Source organism: Pelodiscus sinensis, chromosome 1, assembly GCF_052426305.1.
Source record: "Pelodiscus sinensis isolate ZL-2025 chromosome 1, ASM5242630v1, whole genome shotgun sequence".
Taxonomy (NCBI): domain Eukaryota; kingdom Metazoa; phylum Chordata; order Testudines; family Trionychidae; genus Pelodiscus; species Pelodiscus sinensis.
In genome coordinates, this window is record NC_143052.1 from 193048081 (window position 1) to 193074252 (window position 26172).

At 43.8% G+C, this 26172-nt stretch overlaps 1 protein-coding gene across 1 annotated transcript in view; it reads left to right on the plus strand.

Annotated features, from left to right (window-relative positions):
- SH3BGR (SH3 domain binding glutamate rich protein) overlaps window positions 1-26172 on the plus strand; it is a 50592-nt gene that overhangs the window by 14314 nt on the left and 10106 nt on the right. Inside the window, exons 2-5 of the mRNA XM_006111781.5 lie at window positions 118-303; window positions 6428-6508; window positions 11226-11300; window positions 12601-12702. Of these exons, the coding sequence (XP_006111843.2) occupies window positions 118-303; window positions 6428-6508; window positions 11226-11300; window positions 12601-12702 (444 nt within the window). The remainder of the gene's footprint in view (window positions 1-117; window positions 304-6427; window positions 6509-11225; window positions 11301-12600; window positions 12703-26172) is intronic.

Sequence of the window (26172 nt, forward strand, 5' to 3'; positions counted from 1 at the left end):
TAGATAAAACATCCAGTTTAATATAACTGTATTGGTTCTTAATATAACAATTTTATTTTATTTTTTAATTTGCATGAAAATAACAATTCTTGTTTTTTCTTCCCCTCTTCTAACTAGATTAAGAAGAAACAGCAGGAAGTAGTGGGCTTCTTAGAGGCCAACAAGATTGACTTTAAGGAAATGGACATAGCTGGTGACGAGGATAACAGGAAATGGATGAGAGAGAACGTCCCAGGTGAAAAGAAGCCACAAAATGGCATCCCCCTCCCTCCACAGATCTTCAATGAGGAGAAGTACTGTGGGGTGAGAAGTCATTTGACATTTTCAGTAACTTTGTAGACATTCTTCCTTAAGCACATTTCAAAAGTGCCCTAAATTCCATTTCTCTTCAAATAGTTTTTCCTTTGAGTTAATAGTTTTAGGAGATGTTTCCTTAGCCCTGAAGAGAAATAGATGATATGACTGTTCCCTTTCACAGAGACACCCACAGGGAGGGGGAACTTGACAGGGAAACTCTGCTTTGTGAACTGCATGGAATTTCCTAGCTATCCTCTGCAGAGACAGTGACTTGTGGGGGTTGCCAGGTGTCCGGTATTGAACCGGACAGTCCAGTATTTGGACGTTGTGTCCAGTAAACAAATTGAGAAAATACCGGACATATAAATGTCTGGTATTTTCTAATTAAGTAAGTTTTTGTGCTTTTCCCGGGCCCGGCTCAGCACCTGACAGAAGCCCGCTTGGGACACGTGGCAATTAAAGGGGCTGCGACCGCATTTTTGCCTTGACCTCACAAACCTTCCCCTCCAGGTCTCATTGATTACTCTCCCCTCTTTTTTGCTCGATACATTTTTATCCAGTATTTTTTTTTAAACCATCTGGCAACCCTAGCCGGCCATACTCACGACACTTCCTGGAAATCCTGTGTCCCCTCCCACAGCCCCGGCAGCATAGCTCATTCAAGAGTTGTTCTTCTATTGGTTTCCTACCCACACCCTATTACTGCTTTATGTTGAAAGAGCTAAAGGGTGCTGAATGGGAGATGCTGCAGCTTTCACTGGATAGCCAAGGCACAAGGTGATATAGAAAATCTGTCTCTTTCCTCAGTCCTGGTGTCCTGGGCTATGTCTAGACTGCAGGCTTCTTTCGAAAGAGGCTCTTTCGAAAGCATCTTTCGAAAGAGCCTCTTTCGAAAGATCGCGTCTAGACTGCAGGCGGATCTTTCGAAAGAGCAATCCGCTTTTTCGAAAGAGAGCACCCAGCGAGTCTGGATGCTCTCTTTCGAGGAAGCCCTATTTACATTGAAGAACGCCTTCTTTCGAAAGAGGAACTTTCGAAAGAAGGCGTTCTTCCTCGTGAAATGAGGTTTACCGCCATCGAAAGAAAAGCCGCGTTCTTTCGAAATAATTTCGAAAGAACGCGGCTTGAGTCTGGACGCAGGGGAAGTTTTTTCGGGAAAAGGCTACTTTTCCCGAAAAAAACCCTGAGTCTGGACACAGCCCTGGTGTCCAGCTCCGATCATTTGCCTTGATATGCCTTCCACACACACACAAAAGGTCAGCATATAAATGCAGGGTCCCAACCAAATAAACATGGACTCCCACCCTCAGGATTTTCATGCAGAGGTGTACCACTTGCAGCTCAGGGAGGGCTTGCAAGATGTTGCTTTCTTGGTTCTACTCCCTTTCTATCATCAACTTTGATGCTTTTCTTATAATGTTGCTATTCCTTTTGTCCACTTTGTGCCACATAGTGGGTTTTCATTAGTTTGTTTAGGCTCAGTGACTGTAACTCTACATGCTTGATGGAGCTTTTTTTGGTATGGATATTTGTGAATAATATTCTCTCAATACTGTCAGAGAGCTCCTTAGGTCTCTGTTAGTACCTGGCTCAAGCTGGGAAGCTAATGATTCAACCAGTGGCCCAAATGCGGTGATGAATCCTGCTCACATGTCACCTGAGGCACTAAGAAGTAGTTCTTTAGGACTCCCATCCCTTGCTTGAAATGCTGTCATTGACTTTAATGAACCTTGGATGGTTATCTTCTCCTTGATGACAGAAATAGACTGTACCATTAGAATTACCAAGGAAACAGAATTTAGTAGAAAGAAAGATATATTTACAAAATATTCTACGGTATAGAAGATTATAATCCTGGAAGAGGAATACAATTATCATTATTATTATTTTCTTGTAGTGTGCACAATGTGCTACGTGCTTTCCAAGTGAAAAATAAGGTACAATTCCTGCTCAAAGGAGCTAAAAATAATGTTTTACACCTGGAACTTAGAGTTCCATAGGCAAAAATAAGTGCATATCTTTGCACGCACATTGGACACATGAATATACATATTTTGGGCAGCTATCGAAATATCTGTACATTCAATCATTCCTAGAACCTATGTAAGTTAATAAATACTTGGCTGCATGTGTGCAATTGTGTGAACTTCTTTTGCACATGAACCTTAGGCCTCCCTTTCTGAAAATTCAGCCCAATATTTCTTATCTATTGATGATCAGATATCACTAATATTTAAACAATGGATATTTTTAAATGCGCAACTTTTCCAGCTCTAAAGATTTGGGGAGACAGCCTGTCCTCTCATGTATTCTCAGCAAACAGGTTTCCTTCCTTTGTTATAGTAAAGAAAAGATCAATGGTTTGGGCCTCAACTGTGAGGTAATCAAAAGTCAAATGTGAAATTGTGTACATGAGCCTATTTTGAGTTATAGTCCAAATGCTCAGATCATTTAGAATTAGAAAATTTAACTGCTGTAAAAATGTAAGACTTATCTCTCAGAATGTACATTATCTAATTTGTTCCTTGAATCAGAGTACAATTTATTTAATAACTTTTTCTAGGAATTAAGAGTCCAATTACTTCAGACAGTCTTTCACTTGTGTGTTGCTAACTCTTGCAATATTATCTGTTTATCTTCAAGCTGTAGCTCTTGGAATAATGTGATTACATGAGAATCTCAGTTTAATTTAAACATAAAGAAAACGTGTCCTGGTAATTGTAGAGGAAAGTTTGAAATCATGACCTGAATGCACCCTAGTGGCTCAATTGAGAAGGCAAATAAAAAGCACATCAGATTCATGATTTTTAAGTCAGTATTATGGATTTTGACTGCCTCTGACTCATGAATTTTGACTGTTTAGGGTAGGTAATACAGAATCACTCAATGCTAAATCTTTCTTACCAAAAAAACTTTAAAAACAACGAATGGTCCTGCAGCCCTTTAGGGTATGTCTACGCAGCAACATTATTTCGAAATAACTAGCGTTATTTTAAAATAAATTAGACCGTATCTACATAGCAGGCAGATATTTCAAAATAATATCGAAATATTGTCAAGCTGGAGGATTTCTTACTCCAACTTGTGTAATCCTCATTGTACAAGGAGTAAGGGAAGTCAGAGGAAGAGTGCTCTATTTTGAAATAAGTGCTGTATAGACATTCCCAATTTCAAAATAAGCTATTTCAAAAGAAGCTACACAATTGAGGGTGTGTCTATCCTACAGGGCTTTTTCGAAAAAAGCGGGGGGGGTTTTGAAAAAACTTCCCCTGCGTCTAGATTGCTGTCGCATTCTTTCAAAATTAAATCGAAAGAATGTGGCAGTTTCTTCAACCACGGTAAACCTCATTTCACGAGGAAGAACGCATTTTTCAAAAGTGCTCTTTCCAAAAAAGGCGTTCTTGAATGCAAACAGGGCTTTTTCAAAACACAGCATCTAGACTGTCTGGGTGCTCTTTTTCGAAAAAGCGGCTTGCTTTTTCAAAAGAAGTGGTTGCAGTCTAGATGCTCTCTTTCGAAAGAGGCTTGTAGTCTAGACTTAGCCTGAGGTAGCTCAATTTGCGTAGCTTATTTCGAGTTAGAGCTATGAAAAAGGGATGAACAGTGAGGTGACAAAATTTGCAGATGATACCAAACTACTCAAGATAGTTAAGACCAAAACAGACTGTGAAGAGCTTAAAAAGATCCCACCAAACTAAGTGATTGGACACAAAATGGCAAATGAAATTTAGTGTTGATAAATGTAAAATAATGCACATTGGAAAAAGCAAGGGATTTGGGTGCCATTGTGTCAGCAGACCTCATAATGCAGGACTTTGGCAGGCTTCACCACCCGAACCTTCAGTCCCTCCTCCTAATAGCCTGGAAGCTCCATGGCTGACAGTGACGGTGCTCCAGTGCTCAGATCGGGTGCAGGAAGTCCTGCTGGGTAGTAGGAAACCTTCCACTAGGGCCACCTATCTGGCTAAATGGAAGCGCTTCTCCATTTGGGCTGCTCAAAAGAGTATTTCCCCAACAGACACACTGGTCCCCTTGGTTCTAGACTACCTGCTCGACCTTAGGGTCCAGGGGCTGTTCTCTTCATTGATCAGGGTTCACTTGGTGGCTATTTCTGCCTTTCACCCAGGCTCTAGGGACACAACACTCTTTGTGTGTCCTGTGGTTCTCAGATTTGTATGGGGTTTGGACAGAATTTACCCACATGTGTGCCAGCCCATACCCCACTGGGATCTAAACTTATTCTGTCCAGGCTCATAGGGTGACATGTTCGCTGCTGCACCTCTTCTGGAAGGTGTCCTTCCTGGTAGCTATCACGTCTGCCAGGCACGTGTCCGAACTCAGGGCTTTCACATCAGACCCCCTTGTATACAATATTCTTCAAGAGTAGGGCTATCCTCCGCTCAGCTGAAGATTAGAACTCCCACCTCACCTCCTAGGGTTTCTGCTTTGGAGTCACCTACATGGAATGGACATGAGCAATCACTCAAAGAAGAAAAAGCGGTTACTTACCTTCATAACTGTTGTTCTTCGAGATGTGTTGCTCATGTCTGTTCCAAATTCTGCCCGCCTCCGGACTACTTTCTTCAGAGCAGTCCAGTAAGAAAGAACTGATGGGGTGGAAGGCCAGCAGGGGTATATATTAGCTGATATAGCAGCTCCACTCCTGCTGGCCCAATGGGTGCTGTTAAGGGAAGAAAACTTCCAACAATGTGTGCACGCAGCGCGCACGCACCTACATGGATTACACACGAGCAACACATCTCGAACAACAGTTATGAAGGTAGGTAACTGTGTTTTCCTGTTCACTATGTAATCTGGATGTCTAGAGTAGACTGATCGCTTGCTCTTTATTTTTAATGATGGTAACATATGGTGAGGTAAATCCCTTACTTTTGTACCTAATATCTAGCATAGCTGATAGTCAATATATGATGCATATTTGTCTTGTATTTCAGCAGTAGCCATGGAAAGTATTGTCTATAGTGTGACAAAAATGTATGAGTTTATACTACATGTAAACCCTTATGGAGTATTATTCTTTGTCTAAAAATATGGTTTGACTATATTTTCATACTGTTGACTTTAACCCAAATGTAGATGGTGACACTATGATAAGAGTATTTATTTATAAGGTTACTTGTGTGCAAAGTATCCTTAGATACCTACAACACATTGAAATTGCTGTTTTTCTTACTGTGCTATCAGTGGATTGGTCCTGGATGTGTTCCCAGGTCTGATTATCAACTAGAGATACTATGTATGTGCATGTAAGGGGAGGGGGCACTAACATTTTAACAATTATATCAAAAGAGGAACTAAAAGGCTATATTTATTTAATATTAAGCAAATCTTAAGATTCATCACAGTAGTAGCCTTTGTCCTTCTTTCCCACTTACTTTGTTTCTCATACACAGAGGTGTAGCGAGGGGAGGGGCAGTTGCCCCTGGGTGTCACACTAGGGGGCGCCAGTTTAGTTGCCTCTGCAGTGCAGCCTGGCCGAGACAGTAAGACCCGGCTTCTTTATACACTGACAGCCTCTGTGCGAGATCGGAGCAACCCCACCATTGCGACCCTGAATTCGGGGATGGAGGGGTGGCAGCTGGAGTTCAGGGATGACTCCAACTTCCGCCCTCTCCCGGTCTGGCTGGAGGTTGGGGTGCAGTTGCAAGCCAGGCAGAAGCCGGAGCTATGAAACCCCCAAGAGCTGCAGGGGCTGTTGCAGGCAAGGGCCAACCCCTACAGCTAGGCCTCTCCACTCACTGGAGGGGAGTAGAGGGAAACCGGGACCAGCTCCTGGAGTCCCTTGCCCCCGTGAGGATCTGCTGCAAGAGCTGCATCACACTCACCACTATCCAGCCCTGGTAAGCTACCCGTCTGCTCATACACTGCAATATTGTACATGCTTGAAGGCCAAATTCTACCTGCTCCTTACACAGATGCAGAAGTGTATTCATTTTGCCAAGTGACATTAAACACGTTAATCTAAATATGCTTCTTTCTGTGTCTTAGATTCTCCAAAACTTAAGTCATGAGAGTCGTGGCTCAATATATGGAAGGATTTTATAGGGTCTGTTCTCTATTGCATATACTGCTTTTCAATATCTTGTTCTTTTTTTAATTCCTTTTCTAGGACTTTGAATCTTTCTTCTCTGCTAAAGAAGAAAACATTATTTATTCATTCCTGGGTCTGTCACCTCCCCCAGGTTCAAAGGTATGAACTTCTGCACTTTGCTGGGGCCTATTCATTTTAACTTAGTAAAACATGAAGGTAGGCACTGACACAGAATGTAAAACAATGAACAGAGACAAGTGTGGCAATAAGAAGTTAGTTTTCTGGAAGGGGTTGTAGCAAAATCTTTTAAGAAAAAAAAATGATGTAAGTTTTCCAATAGATAGTATTCCATCAGTCCTCTTTTCACCATGGATTTTGTACTATCTCTATTGCCACTTTAAAAAAATACCCTATATTTTGCCATTTTCAACTTTGAAACAATACAGTAATCCCTAATTAATTCCACAGGTTACATTACATTCTGGGTGAAATCTATACAAATGCTTGTGCACATGAACGGGCTTGTGCTGAAGAACTATACAGTTCTAGGTTTACAGAATCCACCTCCTCCACCCCTGACGGGAGGGGCACAGCTCCTTCAAGAAATGATAGGCTGTGACTCAGCTTGCTTTGACAGAGGAAGTTGTAGATACAACCCTGGACTCTTTAACTAGGCCAGTGGTGTTTCCCAACCCACCTTTCTGCACTGTCTCACATATAGCTCAAAGTCCAGCCCTGTTGTATTGGATCGGGCAAATTAGTTGAAACAATAGTAAAGATAAAATTGTCAGACATGTAGAAGAACATAATTTGTTGGGCAAAAGTCAACATAGTTTCTGTAAAGGGAAATCATGTCTTACTAATCTATTAGGGTATGTCTACACTACCCTCCTAATTCGAAATAGGAGGGTAATGTAGTCATACCGCAATTGCAAATGAAGCCCAGGATTTGAATTTCCCGGGCTTCATTTGCATAAGCGGGGCTCCGCCATTTTTAAATCCCCGCTCGTTCGAACCCTGTGCCGCGCGGCTACACGCGGCACAAACTAGGTAGTTCGAACTAGGCTTCCTAGTTCGAACTACCGTTACTCCCCGGCTCCATGATTTGCATCCCCAAGGTGCTACCACAATACCAAGAATTAATACGGTTGATACAAGTTTTTACAGCACTTGTAGGTCCGTATCCAGCAAAGCACTTAAATATGTGTTCATGGGCAGTGGGTGAAGGTAGGACTGGAGGTGACAAGCCCCCTGCCCCCGGCCCCGGCCCTTCTACACAGGCCCTGCCCCCGACAGGAGGCAAGTCACTCCCTCTCACAGCACCATGGGCAGGTGGGGGTATGGTCCCCCTCCTCCCCAGCCCCAGAGCACAGGTGGCATGCGTTCCCCCGCCTCCCCAGCCCGAGAGCACAGATAGCACATCTCCCCAGCCTCCTCAGCCCTGAAGTACGGATGGTACATGTCCCCAACCTCCCTGGTCCCGGAGCACAAGGATGGTGGGCAATGCATGTCCCCAGCGCCTCCCCAGCCCTAGAGTGTATTCTTATCTTTAAGTACACAAGGAACTATGCTGAATTCAACTGAGTCCACTCTCGTGTGTATCATTAAACATTTGCATAAGTCATTTCAGAGTCAGGGCAAAGCACATGATTTTTTTCCTAAATGTGGAGTGTTGTGAGCAAGACATGAGAAGTCATTCTTCCGCTCTACTCTGCGCTAGTTAGGCCTCAGTTGGAGTATTGTGTTCAGTTCTGGGCACCACATTTCAAGAAAGATGTGGAGAAATTGGAGTGGGTCCAGAGAAAAGCAACAAGAATGAGTAAAGGTCTAGAGAACATGATCTTTGAAGGAAGGCTGAAAGAATTGGGTTTGTTTAGTTTAGAAAAGGAAAGATTGAGGGGGGATATGATAGCAGTTTTCAAGTATCTAAAAGGGCGTCATAAGGAGGAGGGAGAAAACTTGTTCATCTTGGCCTCTGAGGATAGAACAGGAAGCAATGGGCTTAAACTGCAGCAAGGGAGGTTTAGGTTGGACATTAGGAAAAAGTTCCTAACTGTGGGTATATCTACACTGCAAAGTTAGTTCGAACTAACTTTCCTAGGCGCTACACTAGCGCTCCGTTAGTTCGAACTTAATTCGAACTAACGGAGCGCTTAGTTCGAACTAGGTAAATCTCATTTTACGAGGATTAAGCCTAGTTTGAACTAGCTAGTTCGAATTAAGGGGTGTGTAGCCCCTTAATTCGAACTAGTGGGAGGCTAGCCCTCCCCAGGTTTCCCTGGTGGCCACTCTGGCCAACACCAGGGAAACTCTATGCCCCCCTCCCGGCCCCGGACCCCTTAAAGAGGAACGGGCTGGCTACGGTGCCCGTGCCAGGTGCAAGCCTGCCAGCACCCAGCCAGAAGACCCTGCACCTGGCACGGCTTGAGCCTCCCACCCGATGTCCCCCAGCCCACCCCCTCTTCCCGGGACCAGGCTGGCGGCTCCCGGGAGCTTGCCCTGGACCGCAAGAGGCGGGCACCTTCCTGGGCTAGTGCGGACATCGTGGACCTCGTCCACGATCTCCGCACTAGGCACAGGAAAGTGGCCGTCTAGGGCAGGAGAGCTGCCAGCCTGGCCACCCAGGAGCAGGTGTGCATGAGAATCAAGGGGGTCCACTGAGACCCCCGACCCTGAGCCCTGAGCTTACAATGGCCGTCCTGGGTCAGACCAAAGGTCCATCTAGCCCAGTAGCCTGTCTGCCGACAGCGGCCAACCCTAGGGACCCTGGAGGGGATGGACCGAAGACAGTGACCAAGCCATTTGTCTCGTGCCATCCCTCTCCAGCCTTCCACAAACTTTGGGCAGGGACACCACTCCTACCCCCTGGCTAAGACTACTCCATGGACCCAACCTCCATGACTTGATCTCACTTCCCTTTAAACTCTGTTCCAGTTCTAGCCTTCACAGCCTCCTGCAGCAAGGAGTTCCACAGGTTAACTCTTTGCTTTGTGAAGAACAACAACTTTCTCTTACTAGTTTCAAGCCTGCTACCCATTCCTTTCCTTTGGTGTCCTCTAGTTCTTTTTTATGGGAACTCATGAAGAACTTTTCTGAATGCACCCTCTCCACCCAACCCCTGCTTTTAGAGACCTCTATCCTGTCCCCGCTCCATCTCCTCTTTTCTAAGCTGAACAGTCCCAGTCTCTGTAGCCTCTCTTCACCTGGGACCTGTTCCCAACCCCTGATCATGTTAGTTGCCCTCCCCTCTCCCAGCCTTTCTCTTCCCCTCTCCCACCTCCTTTTCCCAGTCTCCCCCAGTTTTGTTCAATAAAGACAGAGTCAATGTTGGAAGAAACGTTATCTTTATTTTGTACATCAATAAGAAGGGGGGCTAGGGAAAGGTAAGTGGAAGGAGGTGAGGGAGGAATGGGGTACGAGCCCCCGATGGGGAGGACTGGGCTGGCTCTGCGGGCTTCTGCGGGTGGAAGCTCTCCTGCAGCCCCCCGATTGCCCCCTCTCCTCAGATGGCAGCCTGCGGCAAGTGCAGCCGGGCTGATGGCCGAGTGCTGTGATGTGCCCAGTGTGGGTAGTCCGGGCAATCCAAGCCAGGACTGCTTTGCAAGCGGGGCACCCCTGAGAACTGTCTGTCCGGGGTGGGGGTCGGGACCCTTTAAGCGCAGCCCTCGGCTAGCCTGAGACAGCATCTCCACGCTCTTAAGTCCTCCTCTGATGCCCTGCCGGCACTGCTTCCGGCCATCCTTAAGCCCTGTTCAGAGTCCACTCAATGTGGACTTGCTAGTTCGAATTAGCAAAACGCTAATTTGAACTAGTTTTTAGTTCTAGACGCGTTAGTTCGAATTAGCTTAGTTCGAATTAACTAATTCGAACTAAGTTAGTTCGAATTAGCGCTGTAGTGTAGACGTACCCTGTCAGAGTGGTCAAACACTGGAATAAATTGCCCAGGGAGGTTGTGGAATCCCCATCTCTGGAGATATTTAAGAGTAGGTTAGATAAATGTCTATCGGGGATGGTCTAGACAGTGCTTGGTTCTGCCGTGGAGGCAGGGGACTGGAGTCAATGATCTCTCGAGGTCCCTTTCAGTCCTAGTATTCTATGATTATTATTTCCAATGGGTTTGTTGGCCCTACACTTACATGACATTGCAGAAAGGCAAATTACTTAGGGTATGTCTGCACTACTACCCTAGTTCGAACTAGGGTGGTAGTGTAGACATACCCTTACTGATTTATATTAGGAATAATTCAATCTGCTACTATATCTCTAGCCTTCCCAAACTGTTTTGACATCTCCTACGGTATGGGAATGGCGTGGTGCTGGGGGGGAGTGTGGAGCCACCATGCGTCAGAAGAGCTGCTGGGGAGAGCACGAGCAGGAGCACAGAGCCCCCGGTTGGCAGCAAAGCTACTGGAGAGAGAATGAAGCTCTGGATGGCAGTTGAGTTCCCAGCCACTGCAGGGAGAGCGGAACTTCAGCATGAGAGTGGAGCCCCAAGTGGCAGCTAAGCCACTGGCAAAAAGTAGAGCTCCCTTCCCCTGATGCTGTGGGGAGAGCAGAGCCCTGGTTGGCAGTGGAGCTGCCTGGGGAAAAGCACAGCCCCTGGGGAGCCAGGGGGAAAGCAGACCCCCCCACACTGCATCGACCTCCCCAATCCAGCAGATTCCCTAGTTCGGGACCAGGCAGGTCCCAAGGGTGCCGGACCAGGGAGGTACAACCTGTACTATCAGTATGAAGAGTTATTGAGTCAGTTGCCAAAATGTATCCTGCTGGTAGAGATCTTTAAACATTTTTTTCTTAGCATCTACTTGCTCTTTCTACAACTTTGTTCTGTGGATTTATTCATGTTCTCACATACTGTTCATTTTCCTTGGTTCAGGCGTTGAAATCTGCTGAAGAGACATCAAACCTTCCAAACGGCGAAGTTTCGGCTGAGGAGCACAAAGTTGCAGAAGTAATAACTGAGTATTTTGTTCACTCTCAGAAGTCCATTTTCATCCATTCCACTCATTCAGCATGTTATATCCCCACTGAGACCCAGACCAACAAAACCTTTACACAAAATGCTTAACATTAAGGCTACGTCTACACTGGCCCCTTTTCCGGAAGGGGCATGTTAATTTCAGCTATCGTAATAGTGAAATCCACGGGGGATTTAAATATCCCCCGCGGCATTTAAATAAAAATGTCCGCCGCTTTTTTCCGGCTTTTAGAAAAGCCGGAAAAGAGCGTCTACACTGGTCCCGATCCTCCGGAAAAAGCGCCCTTTTCCGGAGGATCTTATTCCTACTTCAAAGGGTGCTTTTTCCGGAGGATCGGGGCCAGTGTAGACGCTCTTTTCCGGCTTTTCTAAAAGCCGGAAAAAAGCGGCGGACATTTTTATTTAAATGCCGCGGAGGATATTTAAATCCCCCGCGGATTTCACTATTACGATAGCTGAAATTAACATGCCCCTTCCGGAAAAGGGGCCAGTGTAGACGTAGCCTAAGACTTTGAATAGTTCTATTGAATTCAAGATTATGGCCCTTTTGCCTAGGAGCAGAGCTAGAGATGAGATTTTTTTAATGAACAGACAAATGAATTCTAAGGACCTATTCACGTACTTAAGAAATAGGCTTCTTTTGTCTTAAAGGGAGTTAGTACACTGAGGCTATGTCTAGACTGCAGAGTTTTCCCAAAAAATCTCTGCTGCATCCAGGGAACGCATCCACTTTTTTTGAACATTTCTGAAAAAACGGGCACGTTCTTTTGGCATCCCTGTATTCCTTTCGATGAGAGGAATAAGGGATGTTCCAAAAGAGGAGGATGTTCTGAAATTTGGCACCGTGTAGACGTGCCACGTTTTGGAAAAGCCTTTTCTGAAAAAAAGAAAAAAAAAGGCGGAAAAAGATACACAAATTGCAGTTCACAATTTGCATATCTTTTTCTGAACAAATTCTGCAGTCTAGACGTAGCCTGATACACCCACAGTTTGTGTGTGAATGTGTGATCTTGCAAAGCTCACATAAACTTGCATAAGCACTAAAAATGAAGAGCTCTATACAAGCCGCTTGTTCATTTCCTCAGAAAGAAATCATTCAGATCACCCAATGTCCAAATAAATATGGGCAAGTGTATAATGGCTACCTGGTGGCTTGAAACAGTGAGTTTCTGAGAGAGCACTTAAACAATCAATTTTGTACATCTATTGTCTCCTCTTTCCCGCTCTGTAACTGCCTAATGTTCTGTGTGTTGTGCTTTCCCTTTGTTGTCAGGAGACTGAAAAGTCTGCAATAACTGAAGAAAATGAGGCACACACAGAAGACAATGTAGATGCCGTCACTAATTCTACTGAACTACCATCAGAAGAACATGAGGTAATTTTTTTTCTTCTCTAGGAATTTAATCCACATCTGGGCTAAATTCATTAAATCTGGACTTCTTCATAAAAATCTTTAAATCCGTCAGCGTGAGTCTCAGGCTGCAGCTCACTTATGTTGATCTAAAAATATCTACAACTGGAATTTGTGTGAATTCATCTTCAAATTCACAAAAAGTCATAGATAACATGAAATGTTAGTCAATGTGGGTAAGCTTTGTTCTGGGTCTTGACTAACAATAGCTGTCTTTTAGAACAGCTTACCTTGCGATTTATAAACATGCACATTTTTTTTAACCTCACCTAGAACCAAACACTAGTATGAGGAATAATCAGGAAACTTAAACACTGTCAATACTAGAGAGAAAAGGTGTTGCCATCAATGGTTCAGGCACCTGAGGTGCTTGTGAAACCCAGCTATCCCCAAGTAAGAGTGCTCCTAATGTTGCACAAGTCTTGCCAGTACCACTCCGAGTGCATTGCCTTGGCTCAAGTCCTATAGACCTGAGTTTAAGGTCAAAAGGAACTATTGTGATTTGTTTAATCTGACTTCCTGCACATTGCAGGCTACAGAGCCTTACCCATCCACTCCTACAATAAACCCTTAACCTCTGGCTGAATTACTGAAGTCCTCAATCATGATTTAAATACTTCACGTTACAGAGAATTTGATTATTTTCATTAGATTAAGCCTGCAAATCACCCAGAACCCATGCTGCAGAGGAAGACGATGCCTCGCCCCCAGAGTCTTAGCCAATCTGATCCAGGGGAAAACTTCTTCCTGACCCCAAATATGGTGCTCAGTTAGGGTATGTCTACACTACAAAGATAATTCGAACTAACAGATGTTAGTTCAAATTAACTTTGATAGGCACTACACGTACAAACCGCTAGTTTGAACTTAATTCGAACTAGTGGAGCGCTTAATTCGAAATAGGTAAACCTCATTCTCTGAGGACTAACGCCTAGTTCGAATTAAGAAGTTCGAATTAAGGGCTGTGTAGCCACTTAATTCGAATTAGTGGGAGGCTAGCCCTCCCCAGCTTTCCCTGGTGGCCACTCTGGGCACCACCAGGGAAACTCTTCTGCCCCCCTCCCGGCCCCGGAGTCCTTAAAGGGGCACGGGCTGGCTACGGTGCCATGCAAAGTGCAAGCCTGCCAGCACCCAGCCAGCAGACCCTGCACCTGGCACGGCACGAACCAGCCACCCGCTGCCACCCAGCCCTCCGCCTCTTCCCGGGACCAGGCTGGCGGCTCCCAGGAGCCTGCCCGGGGCCGTAAGAGGCGGGCGCCCGCCTGGTCTAGTGCGGAGATCGTGGACCTCATTCACGACCTCCGCACTAGGCACAGGAAAGTGGCCGTCTAGGGCAGGATAGCTGCCAGCCTGGCCACCCAGGAGCAGGTTTGCATGAAAATCAAGGTGGTCCACCGAGACTCCCGACCCTGAGCCCTGAGCTTAGAACGGCCGTACTGGGTCAGAGCAAAGATCCATCTAGCCCAGTAGCCTGTCTGCCGACAGCGGCCAACACCAGCAACCCCAGAGGGGATGGACCGAAGACAATGACCAAGCCATTTGTCTCGTGCCATCCATCTCCAGCCTTCCAAAACAGAGGCCAGGGACACCATTTCTATCCCCTGGCTAATACCACTCCATGGACCCAGCCTCCATGAATTTATCTCACTTCTCTTTAAACTATGTTATAGTTCTAGCCTTCACAGCCTCCTGCAGCAAGGAGTTCCACAGGTTGACTATTTGTTTTGTGAAGAACTTTCTGTTACTAGTTTGAAGCCTGCTACCCATTCATTTCATTTGGTGTCCTCTAGTCCTTCTATTATGGGAACTAATGAAGAACTTTTCTTTATTCACCCTGTCCATACCACTCGTGCTTTTATAGACCTCTATCATATCCCCCCTCAGTCTCCTCTTTTCTAAGCTGAAAAGTCCCAGTCTCTGTAGCCTCTCTTCATATGGGACCTGTTCCAAATCCCTGATCATTGTAGTTGCCCTCCCCTCTCCCAGCCTCTCTCTCCCCCTCTCCCACCTCCTTTTCCCAGTCTCCCCAAGTTTTGTTCAATAAAGAGAGTTTCTATTTTTGAACACACGTGTCCTTTATTTTGTACATCAGGAAGGGGGGCTAGGGAGGGGTAAGTGGAAGGAGGTGAGAGAGGAATGGGGCACGAGCCCCCGATCGGGAGGAACGTGGTGGCTCTGTGGGCTCCTTGGGGTGGAAGCTCTCCTGCAGCCCCCCAATTGACACACACCCCCCCGGATGGCAGCCTGCGGCAAGTGCAGCCGGACTGATGGCCGAGTGCTGTGATGTGCTGAGTGTGGGCATTCAGGGCACTACAAGCCAGGACTTCTTTGCTGTCCCTCATCTAGTTAGACAAGCGAGCGGGGAACCCCTGAGAACTGTCTGTCCAGGGTGGGGGTCGGGTCCCTTTAACCACAGCCCTCGCCTATCCTGAGACAGCAGCTCCATGCTCTAAGTTCTAACCTGATGCCCTGCCAGCACTGCTTCCGGCCATCCTTAACCTCGGTTCAGGGTCCACTCAATGTGGACATGCTAGTTCGAATTAGCAAAACACTAATTCGAACTAGTTTTTAGGTCTAGATGCACTAGTTCAAATTAGCTTAGTTCGAATTAGTGCTGTAGTGTAGACATACCCTCTGACACTGAGCATGTGGGCGAGACCTATTAGCCAGACACCTGGGAAAGAATTCTCTGAAGTAACTCAGAGCCCTCCCCATCTAGTCCCATCACCAGCCACTGGGGATTTTTGCTACTGGCAGTCACTTATAGGCCACATGCCATTGTAGGCAGGCTTTCATACCATCATCTCCATAAACTTATCATGCTCAGTCTTTAAACCAGTTAGATTTTTGTCCCCACTACTCCCATTGGAAGGCTGTTCCAGAACTTTACCCCTTGGATATTTAGAAACCTTTTTCTAATTTCAAACCTAAGGTTGTTGATCGCCAATTTATACCCTTTTGTTATTGTGTCCACACGGGTGCTTAACTTAAAAAATTCGTCCCCATCCCTGGTATTTATCCCTCTGATGTATTTATAGACAGCAGTCATAAGGTACGTCTCTATACAGCAGTATTATTTCGGAATAACTGACATTATTTCCTTATTTCAAAATAATTTTGAGCTGGAGGACTTCTTACTCCGACTTCTGTAACCTTCATTTCATGAGGGTAAGGGAAGTCAAAGGGAGAGTGTTCTTCCTTTGACTTCCTGCTGTGTAGACAGCGCCAGAAGCCAAATTAAGCTATTTTGACTTCAGCTACATAATTGGCATAGCTGAAGTTGCATAGCTTAATTCAACTTTTGCCCTGCAGTGTAGACATGCCCTGTATATTTGCCTTCAGCCTTCATTTGGTTGGGCTACACAATCCAAGCTCTTTGAGTCTCCTCTTGTAAAATAGGTTTTCCATTCCTCAGATCAGCCTAGTAGTCCTCCTCTGCATCTGTTCCAGTTTGAATTCCTTGTTCTTAAACATGGGAGACCAGCATCATGCACAATATTCCAGGTGAGATCTCACCAGTCCTTGTGTCTCTTCTCTATCTCTACTGGAAATACCTTTCCTAATGCATCCTAGTACTGCATTAGCCTCTTCATGGCTGCATCCCAGTGATGTCTCAGTCATCCTGTGATCAACCAGTCATGCAGGTCTTTCTCCTTCTCTATTATTTCCAACTGATAAATCCCTAGTTTATAGAAAAATTCATGTTGTTAGTTCCTAAACACATGCCCTTGTGTAACCCTCACACCTAGTGAGGTTCACTGTCTCTCACTGGCACTTAAACCACTTACAGCCAGAGAAAAAAACAACTGAGCTCTATCGCCTAAGATGAGAGCCAGCTGGCTTTGTAGCTCAAGCTGTAGAGGCTCCTATAATTGAGATCCCAAGTTCAAATCCACCCAGTGGATTACACTTATACTTATTAAAATTCATCCCATTTCTATTAATCCAGTTTATAAGGTCATCCAGATATCCCAGTCCTTTTCTGTATTGGCTGTGCCTCCCAACTTTGTGTATCCTCAAATTTTATTAGCACATTCCCACTTTTTGCTCCAGAATCAGTAATAAAAATGTTAAAGTCCCAAAATCAATCCCTGAGGAACTATACTAGTAACCTCCCTCCAACCTGACAATTAGCCTTTCAGTGTGACTTGTTGTAGTCTCCCTTTTAACCAGTTCCTTATTCACCTTTTAGATGTCATTAACCCTCATCTTCTCTAAATTAACTAATAATTTCTCATGTAGATCTGTATCGAATGCCTTACCAAATCCAGGTAGATTAGATCAACTGGATTTTCCTTGTCTTAAATCAGTTATCTTCTCAAAGAAGGAGATCAGGTTGGTCTGGAATGATTTACCTTTTGTAAAATCATGTATTTTATCTCAGTTACCATTCACCTTTATGTCCGTAACCACATTTAAAAAAAAATTTGTTCCCCCCTTTCTTAAAAATAGGAACTATATTAGCAATTCTCCAAACCCTTGAGTTTACAGATTCATTAAAAATCTTTACTATTGGGCTTGCAAATGCAAGTTCTTTTAATTTTCTTGGATGGAGATTATCTGGGGCCTCCAATTTAGTCATGCTAAGCTATTTGAATTTGTCTTCCATCTCTAATGTGATTTCAACCTACATATCCTGGTTCTCATTAGCCACCATACCACTGCCCCTAAGATCTTCATTAGCCTCTTTAAAAATTTAGGAAAGATATTTGTTTTGGTGTTGGGCCATGTCTAGATCATCTTCACTCTCCGCCCCATGCTCAGTGCTTAGCAGTCCCACTTCTTTCCTTGTTTTCTTATGCATATGCCTATTGAACCTTTTACCATTGACTTTAATTCCCTTTGCAAGTTCCACCTCTGCTTGGCTTTTGGCAGTTCTCACTTTATCCCGGCACTTTCGGACCAGCAAAAGGTAGTTTCCCTTGCTGTCACTCTTGTCTTCCATTCCACTCTTTTCTGCTTTCTCTTAATCACCTGTTTGAGATGCTTGCTCATCCAGTTTGGTCTGCAACCCTTCTCTATGATTTTTTCCTGCTTAGGGTGCAGGCTTCAGATAGTTTCTGCAACGTTGATTTCAAGTAATGCCAAGCCTCCTTCACTTTCAGATTCTTGAGTACTTTGGTCCAGTCCACTTCCCCAACTAATCCCCTGAATTTATTAAAGTTAGCTCTTCTGAAATCAAGAACCATCATTACAGATCTATTTTTGTTTAGCTTTTCATGTAGTTTAAATTGAATTAACTCTTTAACACTTGAGACCAATGTTGTCCTCTACAACCAGCCCTTTTAATGAGGACCTCAGCTGTTCATCAATACCAAATCTAAAATGGCATCACATATTGTTGATGAAGAAATCTGTAAGCTATCACATCCAGGAAAATCTGGGCCCTGGTGTTGTTAGTAGCATGTATTCTCTGATCTGTGTCTGGGAAGTTAAAGTCTCCTGTAATCACACAATTCTCAGTAGTATTTATTTCATTGAAAACAAACTCTGTCTTATGCCTTCCATCACTTCTCATTTCTTTACAGCCTACCATATCATTAATATATGAGTCTATAAGAATCCTCTGAAACCTCCCTTAGTAGCACTTCCCACACCTACAGGAGCCATTCAAAAAAAGCTGGATCACCATTAATAACACTGAAATGGAAGACTTGCTCCCTCAGGCTATGTCTACACTACACTGTTCTTCCATAAAAAGCTACTCAAATTGTGAACCACAAGTTGCGTAGCTTTTTCCGCTTCTTTTTTCGGAAGAGGCTTTTCCGACTTTTGGCCCATCTACACTGGGCCAGTTGTTGGAAAAAAACTCTTTTTTGGAACATTTCTTCTTCCTCATAAAACAAGATTTACAGGAATGCCGAAAAAGTGCATCTGCTCTTCCGAAAAAGAATTCGGAACAACAGATGTGTTCCTTGGACGTGGCAGAGTTTTTCCGGGATACCTCCAGTATCCCGGAAAAACTGTGTAGTGAAGACGTAGCCTCAGAAATGCTGCTCACTCTCCACAATAAATGCTTAGCCTTAAACTTGCAGTGATGCACTATTAACCCTATACCAGACAATGTTGTGAAGGCCAAAATTGTAACAGGGTTCAAAAAAGAACTAGATAAGTTCATGGAGTTTAGGTCCATCAATAACTATTAGCCAGAATGAGTAGGAATGGCGTTCCTAGCTTCTGTTTGTCAGAAGCTAGGATTGGACAATAGAGGAGGGATCACTTCATGGTGCCAGTTCTGTTCACTCCCTCTGGGGCACCTAGCATTGGCCACTGTCAGCAGACAGTATACTGTGCTAGCTGGACCTTTAGTCTGACCCAGGATGGCTGTTCTTATGTTTATTGGATGGTGTGCCTCTCGACTGAGCAGTAGTTGCTTTGTGGGGACCACTGTCACATATATGTCAGGGAAGAAAGGAGTGGGTATCCTGGGTCCTGACCCAGTCAATGTCATCACAGGGAAGAAAGTTGAGAGAAAGAAACTGATGTTTGAACTGGGAAACAGACCACAGAAGAAACTAAAACATTCACTAGCATTGTGTAACACACACAAAAAAGGGGGCCTGCTTCATGGAGAACCCAATCATTGTGACAGATACCAAGCCATTAAGCACAAAAATGAACTGAGAGAGCACTTCTATTGCTCTTTTCTGCCTGTATCTGCTCTTTTCATGCTGAGGCATTATCCCCCCCCTCCCCCACAGAGATCCATGTGAAGGACAGATTAAGCAAGAAGAAACCAGTTAAGTTCCAACAAGGCCCATTGGAATAATATTTGTAAAAGACACTGGTCAGATCCTGCTCTACTTTGCTAACTTCAGAAAGGTAACAGTGGATAAAAATGTGCTAGGAACTATACGAAAAATGTTCTAGGAGCTATCCTTCAGTGGTCCAGAATTGCACCAGCCAGGGGGAGTGCTCTCTTTGACTATGCTGCAGGCCATGGAGATGGTTATGTATGTTTACGGAAGAAGTGAACCTCTTCCTCCTTAGCTAGGGGTTTTATGTTACTAGCCTGGTCAATTCCCATGCGTGAGAGGCACAGACTGCCCATGTGTATGGATCTGGGGAGGTTATTTTGCACATGACTTCCTTCCCCCTTCCCCCTACTGTTCTACATGACTGCAGTTGTTGAGTTAAGAACATAAGAACAGCCATACTGGGTCAGACCAAAGGTCCATCTAGCCCAGTATCCTGTCTGCCGACAGTGGCCAGCACCAGGTGCCCCAGAGGGGGTGGACTGAAGACAATGATCAAGCGATTTGTCTTGTGCCATCCATCTCCAGCCTCTGACAAACAGAGGCCAGAGGCACCATTTCTATCCTCTGGCTAATAGCCTTTTATAGACCTAACCTCCATGAAATTATCTAGCTTCTCTTTAAACTCTGTTATAGTCCTAGCCTTCACAGCCTCCTGTGGCAAGGAGTTCTACAGGTTGACTATGCGCTGTGTGAAGAAGAACTTTCTTTTCTTAGTTTTAAACCTGCTACCCATTAATTTCATTTGGTGTCCTCTAGTTCTTCTATTATGGGAACTAATGAAGAACTTTTCTTTATTCACCCTCTCCACACCACTCATGATTTTATATTCCTCTATCAGATCCCCCCTTAATTTCCTCTTTTCTAAGCTGAAAAGTCCCAGTCTCTTTAGCCCTGTTCCAAACCCCTAATCATTTTAGTTGCCCTTTTCTGAACCCTTTCCAAGGCCAAAACATCTTTTTGAGGAGAGGAGACCACATCTGTACACAGTATTCAAGATGTGGGCATACCATAGTTTTATACAGGGACAGTAAGATATTCTGTGTCTTATAAGATATTCTGAGTTGGGGCATGTTTTTCTGCTGCAGGCAGGCCTTTCTTCTGAATGGGTGGACCTGCTGCTGCTTCAGTATCCAGGCTTCTTTGTAGCTTGTGTGGGTCAGAAGGTAGCAGAAACACTATGCTGAATTGAGCCTGTCCTCTTTGAATGGCAGTCACAGATGTTTCACCTCTTTGCCAGCAACAGACCCTATAAAGATGAAGACAGAAGCTTTTTTCCATTTGTTGCAGGGTTTTCCTAAAGATTGTACCTGTCTACAAAAGCCTCTTCCTACCCTTCACTTATTTTAAATCATTAAGCATTAGATGCACCTCCATACATAAGAGTTATTAACTAATTAAAGTTTCCTTTGAACCCTAAAAATAGGGCATAGAGGGAACTTAGGTAGTGCCTAGTCCTTGTGCTAGCTTGCGGCACAGGGTTGAATTTCATCCTTAAGTAGCATCTGTTCATTTTCCATGATTTACTTACTTTCAGCCTGCACATGGCAGCCTTTTAATATCTTTTCTCAAACCTTGGGGGAAGCCCTGGGTAACACTGTAGAACGTCCCTTGGCTAGATTGAGTTACTTGCTGTTCTGGCTGGCATTCTAGTCTAATGTTTTTCAAATGAGAACAGAATGCTGGAACAAGTTGTTGAAGTCTTAAAATGTATTAAGCAGCTGCGTATGAGAGGCTTTGTAATGACATAATGCAATGCCTCTTCTATATAACTAAGAATTTGCTGGTTTTCATTTTCATTTCTTACAAAATAGGTTTGAGTCCCAGGTAGAAAAAACAGTTGTCTTTTGGTCAGTATAACAGTTGGGTATTAGGGAATAGGGGGAAATAATGAGTTTAAAGTGATCTTTTTATGATTATGGGATAACCTGACTTTTTCGTTTGCGTTCTCTCAGAGCATATTTTACCCACCCGACTCCAGCAATGTTCAAATGTTTCTTCAAGGGGTATGATGGGGTTTGCCCCACCCCATGGTGCTTCCTGCTGATCATGCTGGGAATTAGCCTGAGGGGTCCTCTACTAGCAGCGTCTCACTGTTGTCACTTCTGTTCCATTCCACGTCTCGTTTTGTGGCATCCACCTGTGGATGTAGGCCTCAGTGCTATTACCCCTCCCTTCTCCCAGGGGAGCAACAAACCCCCTCAGGCTCCTTGCAGCAAACTCTCCTTCCCCGATCTGTGGTTTCCCTCTTATCAGGGTCAGCTGTGCTCTAATTATCTGCAGCTGCATTTCAGCATACTTATCTGCAGCCCCCACAGGTGGTTGCCTCACACTCAGTCTTGTTATCTGCAGCCCCATCTGTGATTACCTACCACTCAGCCTCCCTAGGTTGGTTTTAATTCTTGTAGGGCCAGTGTGGGGCAGAGGCCCTGTCACTAGATACAACTAAGAAAATATCTGTCCAAAAACAACTTTCATATAATATTCCAAATCCCATCAGACTCTCGAACTTCTGCTAGCTCTTACGATGCCCATGTCTATTTCTGCTGTATTCTCTGTAAAGGGTGTGTCTACACTGCGGCGCTATTTCAGGATGCCAGAGGTATCCTGAAATAGCTATTCCGCGTCTTTTGAGCGTGCCCATTATTTCAAAATATAATGGGCTCACTGTTCCGACGTCCCTGTAAACCTCATTCCATGAGGAGTAAGAGATGTTTCGGAATAGCGATTTATTTCAAAATAAGTGCTGTGTAGATAAGCTATTTAAAAATTGACTCAAAATAAGTGACATAATTTGCATAACTCAAATTGTGTCGCTTATTTCAAGCTGAGGGTGCAGTGTAGATGAACCCTAAGAGAGGGTAACTAAAACTGAAGAAAGGAAGGATATAGCAGTTAGGGTGTTAGCCTAGGATTCAGGAGCTCTAGGTTAAATTTCCTCCTCTGCCATGAACTTTCTGTATGAAAATGAGCAAGTCATTTAGACTCTGTGTGATTCCCAACTGTAAAGGCAGGACAGTAGCTTTTCCCTGCCTCAGAGGTGTATGGATAAATGTGTTAAAGATCGTCAGATACCCAAGGACGATCGTCACGGAGGCTATATAAGAAAGGTAGATGTCAGTAGTTAAGCTGGGCATGTAGCATCCATCTATAGAATGGTATTATGCCACATTCAGTATTGTTTTCTATTTATTCTACAGCCCAACTCATCGTGTTTGCTTATTTGACCATATCTGGCTGTGGAGGAAAGGTTTTGACCAAGCTGTCCATGCCCAGGTCTTTTTCCTGACTGGTTACAGTTAATTTAGAAACATTACTGTGTCTTGTATTCTGAAAGGGTGACCTTTTGCTCACTACCCACTGTAATTTGCAACCATGTTGCTGCATCTGTAGAACTATAGTCAGGTCCCTGTTGGCGTTTCAGTTTACCATGTTTACCAACTTCTGCTCTTTCAAACCAAGATAAGACAGTGACAGCATTGTCGTTTTATATTTCATTCCTACACCATTATGAACCCAATATTGACATTTTAGCTCCATTAACTATTTTTGTTTCATACAATTTAAAAAGGAAACCTCAATATAGAGGTTCTGCTGGTCGTTATGTCAGATAAAAATTCTAAGGAATCCTGGCTAGTTAAAGATGTCTTGATCCCTGCCAAGAACTATGTGACCGATGATACGATAAGCTGTGACTGTCTCCATTATGGAGTTGTTTGGAAGGATCCAGATTCTGGAAGGTCTTTCCACAACAAAAGCTACAATAGCAGAATTAGGAACTAACAGCAAATGGCAATAAATGTAGGGCCTACCAGTTCTTTCCACCCTCTCTCTGCTGGCAGCTGTCCCACTCAAAATAGCCAAGGCCAATGAAGGTGAACTGCTGAGGAGACCAATTACAGTCCTCCAAATCCTTGAAAAACTCCTCACACACATCAGCCTCAGGAAGTAGGAGGGAAAAGTGCAGTTATGTCTGATGGCCTTCCTCACCACGCACTACTGACTAGATCTGTCAACATATTCTCTGGGCCACTGGGCCTCAGTAGTTCTCTCTCTCCCCTCATTTACTCACCCATGTGTCCAGGAACTCCTGCAGAAAGTCATCTAGGTAGCTGCTGCAGCAGAAGAAACAACCTTCATATATGTGGCCTTCTTCTTGTCATAAGAAACAGCTACATTTTGGACTTCTGTAGACTATGAATGCTGCTGTACTCACTGGCCTGACCTAAGTGTTGCCTCTCTTCTCTCTGCTCTTCCACTTTCTCTTCCTTTCCTCCTTTCTCCTGTCACTTCTTCTGCATCATCCTTTCTCTCTCTTTTCAGGTATCTTTTTTTCAACCCCTATTTTCCACCTCATATGACATGAACAAGGCCTACATTGCCCTGCCCATTTCTCTTGAATGTCGTATTATTTTTCCTTACCTTTTATCTAAGGAAAAATTACCTCATTGCAAGAGGAATACCATCTAATTTGAGTTAGGACTTTAAATCGGACTCCCGTTTCACTGCTGCGTGTAGCAGTTACTCCAGGCAAGTGAATTTCTAAAATGGCGACTGGCTGGGAACATGCAAATCAAGCGTGGGATTTTTAAATCCTGGGCTTGATTTGCAACTTCAGTATGCTTCATTTGCCTCCCTACTTCGAAGTAGGGGGCAAGTGTAGACATACCCTAAGGTGCTGCAGAACTATTTGTTGTTTTTTTAAGTTATTTTAAAATTGTGTTATGGCATAGGTGCCTGCTATTTCTCAAATAATTTCTCAGGTCATATGCAAACTGCCTCACTTTTCCCTCAGAACTCACTATACATGTGCCCTTAGCAACTAATTGTATCTTCTGTGCTCTCCTGTCCCATCACCTCCATTCCTTCAAGCCCTCTACTTCTTGTGTAGGGTTAGCCCCTTGCCTCAGTAAGCAAGTTACTATTTTAAACTAAATAATATTTATTGTAAAGGTTTTCCTCAATCACTTGTGCTTACTTTACTATCTAAAACCAGTTTGCATTACTTTTTGTTCCTATAGGCATTGCAAAGCCAACATGTCTGCTGGATTCTCTTCCTCAGCAGAATTGTTAACTAAATTCCAAATACATAATTTTAATCCTTGGTTATTGTACAAGCAAGATATGGCCTATCATGACTCTTGAGTCCATTTTGATTTTACAGGGTAGACAAAAAAAAAGCATCCATTCTTGGTAAGTTGAGAAGAATTGACTGGAAGTCATTGAGAGACAAAAGATATAGGAATCTATTATCATAATTTTGTAGTCACTTTTCAGAATAGAAACACAGGGTAAGTGTTCTTTGGATGTGATCTTCTAGGGAACAGTACCTCAAAATATAGTTCAGAGTTCAGAATTTAAATTGCTCGAATTTAAATAGGTTTTAATCTCATCTCTTTTCCCTCTATGACCTTTGACATTCTTTCTTTGATCTGCCTCTTTAAAAATCTTTTTGGTAGCTCTTTTTGTGTAAGAAGAGGAGGAAGAACACCCAGCGATAGAGATGCAATAGCATGTTCAGATACTATGTTTTCCATAGTACACTGTAGTGTGTGCATGCATTCAGTTCCCGCTCATCCCCATCTAGAAGTGAGTTAATTCACAAATCTCTTTGGCAGCTACCCACTTTCAAACTTAAAATACTGACATTAAAGTCTGGTACAGTTATTGTTCATTGTCACAATCTATCAGATTGAACAGCAGACCATTGACCCTGACAATTAGAAACTTAATGAAGGGAACCTTTCATTCAAAAACTCTTTAATAAAATTTGCTGAGGGTTCTCAAGACACCCATTTCCTCTGAAACTCACTAATTTAAAACTGTCTGTATTATGTGTTATAAATGTCTCGAATCCCTAAGAACTGTCCTTACAGCTGAAGTGGTGTTGCCCATACAAGACACCTTATCCCTGCCCAGAATATATAGAGACTTATCTATCAAACCTTTACAAAGATAAGTCAATAGATCAGTCAGTAGTCACACAGGGGTTGCAGGTTTATGTGCTAAATCTTTCCCTAATGTCCTCAATAAGTTTAATTACTCGCCTGAGCTAATTGCTGATTCATATTGGAAAATAGCCATTTTTCTGTTTTGTAACAGATTTATTATCTATACATGGCTATAGTCAGAGCTGTGTCATGCAGACCTAAAAGCGACCCGTTGTTAGGAATGCTCCAGGTTTTCTCTATTCACTTCTTCTATCAGCCAGGGCCTCAGAGAAGTAAAACCCCTTTTGCTTTCCATCTCTAAATTTGAGAGAAGCAGGACTCTCTTATGGAAGGAATCTACATCCATCTATTGCTATGTTGCTGCTTTTTAAACATCTCCCTAGGTTCTGCTCCATTACCTCACTGAATAGTTATACATCAAAGCTATGTCATATAGAGATCTTTTAAAAAGTATCTCTACACTTGATGCTTTAAATGTAGTGGTTTGAATTTCAAATCCAATAAGCAAAACTAAAATGATGTCAGTTGTTTGTGAGCCTTCTTGGATTGTTTTTGAGAATACTGGATAATAGAAATCCTTCTTATGGATAGATGTGAATTAGTTCCAAAAACATCACATTTAAGTTAATCTAAGGGGAGCTTTATAAAGTTTTACTGTGAAGAACTGATCCCTTAATGCAGCTATGTTAAACTGGCACCTTTGTACTCATCAGGTCTCCTCCCACCTG